This window comes from Nomascus leucogenys, chromosome 8 (assembly GCF_006542625.1).
Source record: "Nomascus leucogenys isolate Asia chromosome 8, Asia_NLE_v1, whole genome shotgun sequence".
Taxonomy (NCBI): domain Eukaryota; kingdom Metazoa; phylum Chordata; class Mammalia; order Primates; family Hylobatidae; genus Nomascus; species Nomascus leucogenys.
In genome coordinates this window covers 79,612,466-79,625,492 of record NC_044388.1, presented here as the reverse complement: position 1 = coordinate 79,625,492, position 13,027 = coordinate 79,612,466, and the positions used below count along the sequence as shown (strand labels likewise).

Here is a 13,027-nt window from a genome sequence, read left to right as displayed (position 1 = left end):
AAGTCTATGTTCCCAAGAGCTTGCCCTGCTCCCCTGGCTGGAGGAGAATAGGTGACTTACTGATCACTTTGGACCAGTAGAAGCAAATGGCTGACATTTACTAGGGTTTTTTTGTTTTGTTTTGTCTAGAGAGAGTCTTGCTCTGTCACCCAGGCTGGAGTGCAGTGGCGTGATCATAACTCACTGCAGCCTTGAACTCCTGGGCCCAAGCAATACCCCTGCCTCTGCCTCCTGAGTAGCTGGGACTATAGGCACACACCACCATGCCCAGTTATCTTTTACTTATTAGTAGAGGTGAGGTCTCACTATTTTGCCCACACTGGTCTCAAACTTCTGGCCTCAAATGATGCCCCCATCTCAGTTTCAAAGTGCTGGGATCACAGGCGTGAGCCACCAAACCTGGCCAAATTTTCTGGTTTCAATTTCTGGTGAATGTTGACCTACCAGCCTCCAGCAACATGTAGGTCTGTGAGATATGGACAAATCTAGAGGTCCTCTAGTCCAACCTCTCTGCCCATACAAGAAACTCTAGCAGATATTCCAGCTTCAGCTTTAATACTAGGAAATATTCTCGCTCTCTTCCCCAGTTTCTAGACCCTAGGGGTATTTAGGAGTTGAGAGGTTTGAATGATCCCATCAAGCAGTGCAGTAGGCATATTCCAGACCAGTGAATTTGGTATATACCAGAAAAATGGCAAACTACCACAAACTAATTAAAACTTTTAGGAACTTGGGTCTTCTCATCCATCAAGTATAATAATTGCTTTATCCAGAAAAAGTCACCTTTAGGCCTCCTGAAGAACTTGTTTCTCACTAACAAAGTATGTACATCACATACAGTTGGATTTTAGCCCCTTGGGTAAACTTAGGTAATTAAATATTGTATTGGATTGGCATCCATCCTGCATCTTGAATTAAGTGGGTTCCAGAGATAGCAAGAAATTTTAACCTCAGCATCTGGACAGTAGGAAAGAGCCCAGATGGCTAGGGTAGTGGCAAAGAGCATTCAGGACAGCTTCTAGTACTGGCCATGCCAGGCATTCTAGAGTGGCAGTGTCCGAAACAAACTACAGAAGAGATGCCCAGCACAGTGGCTCACACCTGTAGTCCCAACACTTTGGGAGGCCAAGGCGAGAGGATCGCCTGAGTCCAGGAGTTTGAGACCAGCTTGGGCAACACAGGGAGACAGTGTCTCTGTAAAAACAAAACAAAAAAGTGCAGAAAAGGGAGCTGCTTTCCCGTTTGTGAGGGAGGGGCAATCCACTAAGGAGAAAAGACTCCACTAAGTAAGAGACGGTTTGCACTGAGCCTAAAAGCATTTTCCAAATGTAAAATAAAGGGGTTTGTACAACATCATCTCAACTTTCCCTTTATACTTCCCAGGCTGGGAGCCCAGCAAACAAGCTTTCTGGCTGAGAAGTTTCTGGGGTTTTATTGCAGCTGCCCACATTGGGGTTGGCATCAGTGGCCATGAGGGACTGCAGGCCATGCTCAACAGCAACTTCGCCTTCTCCCAGTTCCACTATCTTCAGCGTCTACTCTTGGTCCATGGCCGCTGGTCTTATAATCACATGTGCAAGTTTCTCAGCTACTTCTTTTATAAGAACTTCACCTTCACCCTGGTGCACTTCTGGTATGCCTTCTTTAATGGGTTCTCTGCACAGGTAGGTGATCAGTGGCAATCTCCACTGTGGTCAACTGGGTTTTCTCTAGTCATCTCTCACTTCAGCTAGCTCAGATCTTTTTTCGCCTCTAGAGACCAACGTATGACATGCTGCCATCCATTCATGAAGCCCTTCACCCCACGCTGATCATCTCCTAAACCTACACAAACCTTAGATTTCCAAGCCATAACTGGTATAGCCTGGCTCTGATTTGACCTTGACTTCTACTTTTAAACTTTCTTTTTATTTATGTATCTACTTATGCTGAGACAGGGTCTTGCTCTGTTGCTCAGGCTAGAGTGCAGTGGTGTGAACATGGCCCACTGCAGCCTCGACTTCCTGGGCTCAGATGATTCTCCTACCTCAGCCTCCCTAGTAGCTGGGACTACAGGTGTGCACCACGACACCCTAATTTTTTGTAGTTTTGGTTGAAATGAGGTTTCACCATGTTGCCCAAGCTGGTCTTGAACTCCTGGGCTCGAGGTATCCGCCCACCTCAGCCTCCCAGAGTGCTGGGATTACAGGCATGAGCCACCACACCTGGGTTAAACTTTCCCTTAAGCTGTTTTCACTGATGTTGAGACTTAGAATTTCCAAACATATGTAATGGGAACAAATTCCTGGATCTTGGAGTTTTCTTAGCATCCAAAGTCATCTTTTTGGAACAGGCTAAGCCTCAAGGAGCCTCTGGGTCATGCCAGATAGGCCAGATATGGTGTTCACCTATATCCATACTCGGAAATACAGCTTCCCTTTGCTTCTCCTTCCCCACTCAGACTGCCTGTACTCCTGACCCCAACACACATGCAATTGTTACTTTGATGAATTAATTCCACATTTGAATGTGAAACCTCCCCCACCTTAGTGGGGAGAAGTAACACCTGGATTTTGATGTTCTAAGAGGAGTCCCTTTTCCTATGAGAAGTTTTTCAGAAGCATCTCAAGGATTTCCAAGAGAAACAACCTCAGAAACAATTATCTTGGGAGTCCTACTTTTGTTGCCATAGACTCCAGGAATAACAGGCCAGTCAGCAAATAGTAGCAGATTTGTATTCTCCCAAGCCCTAGCAAAGCCAGTCTGCTTTGTGGGAGGCGTATGTGTATACATGTGTTGCTGCTGACCTCTTGTGGCTGATAAAGAAAAAGCCCTCTCTAGGCCCCAGGATGGAGCGTCCAGCTAGGGAAGAGTCATTGGGTCTATTCTGCTTGCCAGTATTAGGAGGTATGCAGTGCTACAGAAGCCACTGAATGCCACTAAGCAAGTAAAGAGTCCAAAGACTGAGCAAAGTGGCTCACGCCTGTAATTCCAACACTTTGGGAGGCTGAGGCAGGTGGATCACCTGAGGTCAAGAGTTCGAGACCAGCCTGTCCAACATGGCAAAACTCTGTCTCTACAAAAAATACAAAAATTAGCTGGGTGTGGTGGTGGGCACCTGTAGTCCCAGCTACTCTGGAGGCTGAGGCAGGAGAATGGCATGAACCCAGGAGGCAGAGGTTGCAGTGAGCACTGCACTCCAGCCTGAGTGACAGAGCAAGACTCCATCTCAAAAAAAAAAAAAAAAAAAAGTACAAAGGTTTACATGCCTAGGAGTGCAGCGGTACAGCTAGCATCCCCTATCAATCACTCTGGGTCCTTTCTGTGCGGGGCTGTATCGGTTATGGTGGGATTGGTCCAGATCCACCTTGAAAGCTTGGTGTGGCCTTACTCTATCCTAGGACCTGGGGTTCTAATAAACTAGGATCAAGTAGAGACTGGGGTCAACATTCCCAGTCAGGTTTCTCCTGCTGTAGGTTAATGTGTGTGGGGGTGGGACAGGGGGGCAGGGGTCGAGGGATGAAGGTGGCTGTCTTGGACCCGGAAGGTGGAGCTGGGACTGTAGAGAAGAGAGGAGCCCACAAAATCTCCTTGGTATTCTTCCAGACAGTTTATGAGACCTGGTTTATCATGTGCTACAATCTGGTCTACACTTCCCTCCCTGTCCTGGGCATGAGTCTGTTTGATCAGGTAAGATCCAGCAGCAAGCCCCTGGTCAGAGTTGAAGCCCCTGGGCCCTTGAGGAATATCCCTAAGAATGAAGAATACAGCGAGAGCTGGGCTCTACAAAATCCAGTGTAAAGGGAATAATTTCCAGAGCAGGGAAAAGAGCTCATCACCTAGACAGGTATCATGAGATAAAGTAAAAAATCCTCCTCAACAGAGAATAATCCTCAGTTTTAGAAAGCCAAGTTTTCCTGTATCAATTTTATCTTTGTAGAGAGAAACATGGAAATTGTGCTGTACAGTAAATTGAGTATATATAAAAGTAATTAAAATATATATGGAAAAAATAAGGAAAAATTAAATAACATAAGCAGAATATGAATGGAAAAAAATAAAGAAAAGAAAATAGAGTTATTGGGGTAGGACTAGGTAACTTGTGGGACTTCAAAAAGGAAAGACTCCTTCAGGGATAATGAAGATGAGATAAGCCAATGCAGGAAGGCCTGGGTGGGAGTCCTGAAGGCCAGGCATGGTAGTATGGGTGTGATAGTTTATATCATAAGGAGCCAGACTAAGGGATACCATCTGTCCCTGTCAGAAATTCCCTGGGCATTGAGGGTCCTGGTACCCTACCTCTCCCTTGTCTTCTACCCCAACCTCTAGTCCTGGGCACATGGAGTAGAAAATGAGTCTCCAAAAAGGAATAAAGTAGCTGAAATAGGACATCATGGGATCATGGCTCTTGGTCTCCACGGGAAATAGCTCTAAAGGAAATTCTCCAGGACGTAACTGCTAACCTCAGAACAACAAGAGGGATGGGTTATATTACTCAACAGTCCATCCAGCTTCAGTGGCCTAATTCTAGGGATCCATCTCTGAAGCCAGCCCCAAACTTTGTATCCAAAGTTTCAGATTTAGGAGATGAAGATAATTCAATGACCCACTTAGAGTAATTTTTTCACCTTCAGTTCACCGGTAGCTATGGGAGTGGGAGAAACCTCACAGAACATGAATACCTCTAAAAGACTAACTGGTCCCCATTGACGTTGCTTTCTCCCACATTGACTTTTGACATAAAGAATATTCAACTATGGCCGGGCACGGTGGCTCACACCTGTAACCCCAGCACTTTGGGAGGCCGAGGCAGGTGGATCACTTGAGGTCAGGAGTTTGAGACCAGCTTGGCCAACATGGCGAAACCCCATCTCTACTAAAAATATAAAAATTAGCCGGGTGTGGTGGCACACACCTGTAATCCCAGCTACTTAGGAGGCTGAGACAAGAGAATTGCTTGAACCTGAGGAGTAGAGGTTGCAATACGCCAAGATGGTGCCACTGTACTCCAGACTGGGTGATAGAGCAAGACCCCATCTCAACTGAAAGAACTCTTACACCTGGGGACTTATGTCCCAGCTGCCTCCGCTATCTCAAGCTCCAGTCCTCCCTCCCAGCTACCCACAAGCCTAGTTGCTCCCTTTCATAACTCCCCAGTTCTAACTCCCTCCAAGTCCTTCCCAGCATCCTGACCTTCTCCCAGCTTCCTTCCACTACCCAGATCCTTGCCTAGAGAGTAGGACTTCAGGAAGGGTCTGTGGTCACTGCTGTGTCCCCTGGTTCCACTTCTCAAGTAACCCATAAGGAAGCTCCTAGGCAGCCTGGCAGCAGACCTGGTGAGGGGAGAAGCCTCTACTCTGATGGAGATGGGACCTTCTATGGAGAGACCCTGAGCCTCCCTCCTTACCCTCTGGTGCTTCCAGGATGTGAATGAGACATGGAGCCTCCATTTCCCAGAGCTGTATGAGCCAGGCCAGCACAACCTCTATTTCAACAAGAAGGAATTTGTGAAGTGTTTAATGCATGGGATCTACAGTTCCTTCGTGTTGTTCTTTGTCCCCATGGGGACTCTTTACAATGCAGAACGAAATGATGGGAAGGACATCTCCGACTACCAGTCCTTCTCCCTGGTGGTGCAGACCTCCTTGATCTGGGTGGTCACAATGCAGGTATGGCCAGTGGCGGTGGGGGTAAGGGGATTGGGTGGGGGCCTCTCTGAAAGAGTAGGAGGAATAGAGGGAGGGAGTGTGGGAAGGGAGCAACCTTCATTACGTAACTGGAGTGGGGAGGTAGCTGACAGGTCCCAGGTTACAGGTCCCATAAGAGGGTACCTTTCAGATCGCCCTGAGGACAACCTACTGGACAATGATAAGCCATGTCGTCATCTGGGGTAGCCTGGGTTTCTACTTTTGCATGTCATTCCTCCTGTACAGCGATGGCTTGTGCCTAGCATTCCCTGACGTCTTCCAATTCCTAGGTAAGGCCCTGCCCAGTGGGCGGAGGGTGGGGAACCAGGTATATTATTTAATAAATGTTTACCGAGAAGCCATTACTATGTGCTAGGCTAGAGATATAAATAAGACATGGTCTCTGCCCTAAAAGGGCTCAAAATGTAGCTAGGGAAATAAGTTACCTTATTTGAGTTTCCAAGGTATTTTCAAATGCCTTATGAGATTTGCTATTTATCAGCATCCTAAGAGGTAGGCAGTGCAACAATTTTTAGAGCCATTTTAGACACTGGAGGGTTTTTTTTTAATTAAAGGACTCAAATGTAGGTTTCCTGGTTCCAGTTCAATGTCCTTTATGCTGTGGCATATTGCCTTATTGTCTCCCATAATTTTCCCTCTCTCTCATCTCCACTTTGCTGAAGACAAAATATAGAGAGTAGATATGTAGATGTAGTTGGCTCCCATCTTTTTGTTTTTATTTTTAATTTTTTGAGACTCTTGCTCTATCTCTGTTGCCTCGGCTGGAGTGCAGTGGTGCAATCTTGGCTCACTGCAACCTCTGCCTCCTGGGTTTAAGCAATTCTCATGCCTCAGCCTCCCCACTAGCTGGGACTACAGTTGTGCACCACCATGCACTGCTAATTTTTTTGTATTTTTGGTAGAGATGTGCTTTTGCCATGTTGGCCAGGCTGGCCTCAAACTCCCAGCCTCAAGCAATCTGCCTGCCTGGGGCTCCCAATGTGCTGGGATTACAAGCGTGAGCCACTGCACCTGGCTGTCTCTCACCTTTTGTCAGGCCACTAATTCATTTTTCTCCTTCAAATCTTTTTTTTTCTTTTTTTAATTTTTTTTTTTTTGCCTTTTTTATTTTTTTGTTTTCTCCTCCTCCAAAGCTTTCTTTCCCATTTTTGGATGCAAGCCAGTGCTCTAGGATTCCCTCATAACTTACCCCTGCCCTCCTATCTCCTGCCCTACCCTGCCCTGCCTTCAGAGGGAGAGAGAGGCACATGGATTCACCGTGACTTTGGCTGCGCAAAGGACCCAACTGCAATTCTTTTGTATTTATATTATTTCTCAGGAGCCTAAACTAACTCCAAATCAATAACTTCCTTCTTTGGACTAGAGAGGTGTCTGTGTTCTGGCTAATAACTCCTACCCCTGGTCCCACCCCTGTCCTCCAGGCTCTGTTTCAGCCTTTCCCCTCTTGGCTCACTGTTTACAGGTGTGGTCAGGAATTCTCTGAACCAGCCGCAAATGCTGCTGAGCATTATCCTCAGTGTGGTCCTCTGTATGTCGCCTGTGATTGGGTACCAATTTCTTAAACCACTATTCTGGCCTATCAGCGTGGACAAGGTGAATGGAACAGAAAGTCTACCCAGATATAATTCATGACCTTCTTTTGTCTTTGCCTCTGTGGATGAAAACCCTATCCCCCATGCTCTGGCTATAGGTTTTTGACAGAATTCAAGAGTGCAGGAGACTTCCACGGCAGTTCCCAGTCCGGACCAAACTGAAACACTCAAGTGCTCGACGTTCTGCCTATGCATTCTCCCATAAACATGGCTTTGGGGCCCTCATCGCTTCTGGCAAGACAATGAAGTCCAGGATGTCCAAGAGAAACACCCTTTTTTCAAAAAGATAGAGGCCCTAGGGAAATTCCAAAGGAGGCAGTCAGTGCTCTTCCTCCCTTATACTCATGCAATTTAGGAAGAATTAGAGTCCCTGGGAAACCAGCATAAACCTGCTCCTTCATTCTCACTAGGGACTAAGCCTCCTAATTGTCCAGAAGGCTATGCCCAGAAAGGCAAGGAGGGGTAAGGAAAGAGCCCCCAGATATCTGCCAGAGTTGTAGCATTTCAAGAAAAAGAAAAAAAAAAGCAACCTCAGGCCTGCCTCCCACCATCTCTTGCAAGTTTTAATCCAGACAAGCATACGTAGAGGTAGGGGGTGACAAGGGACAATATGGGGAAGGGAAAAGAAGATGGGACCTAAGAATTTTACTTTGGGCCCTATCTCCTATACTCAGAGCAAGCATAAACCTTCCCAGGGCCCTACACAAACATATTCCCATTGAGGCATCCTTCTCAGGTTTATCTGGGAGATTCAGGGTAAGTCTTTTTTGGCATTGCATAGCAAAAGAAAGAGGCAGCTGTGAGGAATTGGTCTTATAAAGCTGAAAGAGGGTTTCTGGACCATAAATAAATAAAAAGAAATGAAGGCGGTTCCTGCCTGGATAGGACAACTCAAGGTTTTCCCTTCTTCTGCCCTCTGTGACTTCTCTGACTCAAGAACTGATACCTGCTCAGGCCTCAGAACTGAGAAGGAGATACTACAGGAGATTTTAAATATTCTTTTCTTGAGGGGACGTAAGCCATAATTGGTAAACATATGTCCTTATTCCATAAAATTGAGAAGAAATTTTATGTTCTTGGAAAATTGTTTCTAAGGAGTTTAGAATTGGAACAATAAATTGCTTATTTTGGAGCAGAGAGATTTGTATGGTCTATTGGGACCCCAGGGACAATAATATAATCTGAGCAATATCTTTGGTCCAGACTCCCACCAACCTCCCCCTTCAAATTAGACCAATACTTCCCCTTTTCCTGCCTTCTTTTTCAGCTCCACTCCACTTTTCTGCCCCCTCTTGCTAAACTCTAATGTGGCCTCAGTATGACCACATCTTTTACCAATATGGCTCTATCCTCTGCGTACCTTAAGTATTGTTTCTTAGGTTCTTTGCTTATCTTTCTCTGTACCCTTTTCCTGGGTGACTTCATCCAAACTCTCGACTTCATTTACCAACAAAGAAGATTCACAGTCTCTAGCCCAGATCTCCCTGCTGAGGTCCAGATCCATATATTAAAGTGGCTCCCAGACCTTTCACTTTGTCGCATCTCTGGAAACTTACACTCAACCTGCACTAATCATTTTCCCTCCCAGTTCTACCCCAGGATGCCACCACTACCGTCTGAGTTACCCGAACCCAAATGATGAGAATCATCCCATACCTCTTCCTCTAGCTCGATGTCAAGTCAGTCAAGTCATATAAATTCTGCCTCCTTATTATTTGTTGTTTTCAATTCCCTCCATTATTACTACCATTGACCTTGCTCAAATTTCATCACCTCATATCTAGATTATGGCATAAAATCTCCCAACTCATCTCCCTGGTTCTGGTTCTCCCTTTTGTTTTCTTTTCTTTGTTTCTTTTTTTTTTTTTTTTTTTTTTGAGACGGAGTTTCGCTCTTGTTGCCCAGTCTGGAGTGCAGTGGCGGCGATCTCGGCTCACCGCAACCTCCACCTCCTGGGTTCAAGAGATTTTCCTGCCTCAGCCTCCTTGGTTCTCCCCTTTGTAAAGCATCAGCAATATTATTTCAAGAGTAATCTTTCTGAAAGGCAAATCTGATCATGTCAAGCCTCAGTTTAGCATCCTTTAAGGAAATCTCATGCCTTCTGGATCTAGTTAAAATTTGGACGTTTTACTCTTGGGCCCTCTCTAGCCTTGCCTTCCACCACTCCCCCATCTGCATGCACTCCAGTCATGATATTTCTGGCCTTCATGTCATCAAACACACTGTTCTCATATATTAAAGTGCTTTCCCCCACAACCCTTTTCATCTAGTGAACCTTCGTCACCCTTCAAAACTCAGATTAGTTGGAACTAGACAGTGATGGTTGAACAATACTGTCAATGAAGTAATTGCCACTAAATTATACATTTTTAAATGGTTGATTTTATTTTATGTGAAGTTCACCTCAACTTTTTAAAAACAGCTCAGATAAGGCATTGTCTCTTCCAGGAGCTTCTCCTAATTCCTCAGTGTGATTCATTACACCTATTCTGTTTGTCAAGGTTTTTCTCCCTCTTTCCTTTGTCTAGATAACGTCGGTCTGCCCTTAATTCTCAGCTTGCATCACTTCATTTAGGAGCCTTCCCTGAGAACACAACCTCCAGTTCTGAGCTGGATGCCTCCTCCTTCATGAGAGCACCTTGTATCTTTCTCTTATTTTCATGTCCCAATATTTGACTATATTATCACTCACATGCTCATTTTGATTATGGCTTAATTCTCTGTCTTCTCTGCTAGGCCATGAATAATCTTGAAGACAAGAATTTTATGTCACTTTTTTATTCCCATCAACCAGCAAAATGCTAGCACCTAGATTATTAATGTTTTTGTTTTTGTTTTTTGAGATGGAGTCTCACTCTGTCGCCCAGGCTGGAGTGCGGTGGTACAATCTTGGCCCACTGCAACCTCTGCCTCCTGGGTTCAAGCAATTCTTGTGCCTCGGCCTCTTGAGTAACTGGGATTACAGGCTTACACCACCACACCTGGCTAAGTTTTGTATTTTTGGTAGAGACAGGGTTTCACCATGTTGGCCAGGTTGGTCTCAAATTCCTGACCTCAGGTGATCCACCTGCCTCAGATTCCCAAAGTGCTGGGATTACAGGTGTGAACCACCATGCCTGGCCGTTATTATTGTTTTTCAATGAACAAGTGAATGAATGGAATCTATTACCTTTTATTTTTCTTAAACTTGCTTCTTACCCTTTCCTTTCTAAATGAATCTCATCCTTCTGTATCTAAGTTCCAGTTATACTTCAGGGGCCTCTTTTTATAAAACATGGTTACTTGTGGTCTCCCATCTAACGTATCTGTAAAAATACAGTTTGGACCAGTAATATCTCCCAAAGCCCCTAAACAATCACTACCCCCTCCTGGTGGTTTATATGCACACTGGGAGATTTGAATCTCAGTTTCTGCTAAGGATCCAAGAAAGTAAATGCCACATTCCAAAGTGTGCTGTGAGATGGCCATGCAAGACTTGCAAAAAAAAAAAAAAGGAAGGTTTATAAAAAACAAGTTTACAACTCTTAATTGCTGACCCACCTTGAGAAAAGGACCAGAAATGCAGACAGTAGAGAGAGGTCTTTGAGAGAATTGTTAATGGCTTTAAGTCCTTCCCCTCAGTTCAGTTTAAGTTGAGAAGACTTTAAGGAAATTACTTGGTGAGATTAATATGATTAATGTGTCTGGGAGACACAGAGGACTGATATCTACCTCATACCTGGAAAATCTAAAACAACAGTCTGTTCTGTGGCAAAGCAAAAACTGGCTGTGGTGAAATTGGCCTGTGTTCCCATTTATAGGCAAGGGCTGCATGAGTGCTACCCATAGACCGGATATGGGCCGTGTCGTTAGGGTTTCTTGATCTTGTTAGATAAATTATCTGAAATTTTGAGGAGACTTCAGCAGAAAGAAGCAGGGGATATGCTGTCAAATGCCTGTGGATTTATAGTAAGAAAGAAGGAAGGGGCATGAGGTAAATTTTCTTTATCTCGATTTTGGAGGTGGTTACATGGGTATATATTTGTCAAAATTGATTGACCTGTACACTTATAATTTATACATTTTATTTTATGTAAACTATATCTCAATAAAGTTGAGTTTTTTAATGTCTAGAGATTTTTAATGGAGTTGTAAGTGACCAACTACAGGAGCCGGATTCACCCACATTGAAGTAACTAGCTATAGGAGAGGTATCTCCACCAATGGGGAGAGAATTTCTGAAGAACATATAAAAGGACCTCTTGAAAAAGAGTCAACTTTAGAAACCTGCCAGGCCTTTTTTTTTTTTTTTTTTTTTTTTTTTTTTGAGATGGAGTCTCACTCTGTCGCCCAGACTGGAGTGCAGTAGCGCTATTTTGGTTCACTGCAACCTCTGCCTCCCAGGTTCCAACAATTCTGCCTCAGCCTCCCGAGTAGCTGGGATTACAGGCTTGCACCACCACACCCGGCTAATTTTTGTATCTTTAGTAGAGACGGGTTTTTGCCATGTTAGCCAGGCTGTTCTCAAACTCCTGGTCTCAAGTGATCTACCCGCTTCAGCCTCCCAAAGTGCTGGGATTACAGGCATGAGCCACCATGCCTAACTTATCTGCCAAGCCTTAAAATTAGTTTATGACTGTATTAGTCAAGTAAAGACTTTCTTCATCTCTTCCCTCTCCTGTCCTGCTCAAGCCCCAGAGAAAAAAGAATTAGCAAGCTGAAGGAGGGAGGAGGGGTAAGTAGAAAAACAGACATCTACAAAGCCCACTGAACCTGGCAACATGTAGCAGCCCAGCTGAAAGATAAGGAAAAGCATTAATTGTAAAGGTTGAAGTTTTTAAAAATTATTTCATTAAATCACGTTAACTACTAAAGTGAAACTTAAAGTGACAAGTACTGGTTGTTACTAAAAAGGAACATTCATTAAGTACATTTTGCATCAGCACTTGTTCCTTCACCTTGTACTTTTATGTTATAGAGATGACTTCTTTCTGTAAACCTCATGAACCCACCTCTGTTGGCATCCAACTTTTCTTCTGTAACTTCCTCCCCAGCCTTCATAGAATTGAAGAGAATTAGGGCCTTGCTCTGGATTAGGTTTTGGCTTAAGGGAATACTGTGTCTGGTTTCAGCTTCTATACAGACCACTCAAACTTTCTCTGTATCTGCAATAAGGCTGTTTTGCTTTCTTATTTGTGTGTTCACTGAAATAGCACTTTTAATTTCCTTCAGTAACTTTTCCTTTGCATTCACAACTTCGCTAACTGGTGTAAGAGGCCTAGCTTTCAGCCTGTCTTGACTTTCGACATGCCTTCCTCAATAATCTTAATCGTTTCTAGCTTTTTATTTCAAGTGACAGACATGTGACTCTTCCTTTCACTTGAACACTTAGAGGCCATTTAGGGTTATTAATTGGCCTGATTTTAATATTGTTGTGTCTCAGGGAATAGGGAGGCCTGAGGAGAGGTAAAGATGGGAATGACAGGTTGGTGGAGCAGTCAGAACAGGCATTTATTAAGTTTGGCAGCTTCTATGGGCGCAGTTCATGGTGCCCCAAAGAAATGAACAAGGAACACTGTCCTAGCCCCAACATATCCCTGTGATTCCAGCTCCAAATCATCTACCAAATCTTCTAAGATTCATGCAAAGCATTTTGGAAAAGACACATCATTTGGAGGATCCTGGGAGTCATTCAAGACTCTTCGCTGTACCTTACCCCACCCACCCCCATGACACATTCAACTAATCACTAAATTCTACAGATTTCTA

The 13,027-nt window shown here is 44.4% G+C and overlaps 1 protein-coding gene across 1 annotated transcript in view; it reads left to right on the top strand.

The window, feature by feature from the left end:
- Nucleotides 1–7,569, top strand: part of LOC100602175 (phospholipid-transporting ATPase FetA-like) — an 84,863-nt gene extending 77,294 nt beyond the window's left edge. Inside the window, 6 exon segments of the mRNA XM_030818384.1 lie at nucleotides 1,441–1,664; nucleotides 3,586–3,669; nucleotides 5,403–5,648; nucleotides 5,818–5,956; nucleotides 7,150–7,280; nucleotides 7,378–7,569. Coding sequence (XP_030674244.1) covers nucleotides 1,441–1,664; nucleotides 3,586–3,669; nucleotides 5,403–5,648; nucleotides 5,818–5,956; nucleotides 7,150–7,280; nucleotides 7,378–7,569 — 1,016 coding nt within the window.
- The last annotated feature ends 5,458 nt before the right edge of the window (nucleotides 7,570–13,027 follow it).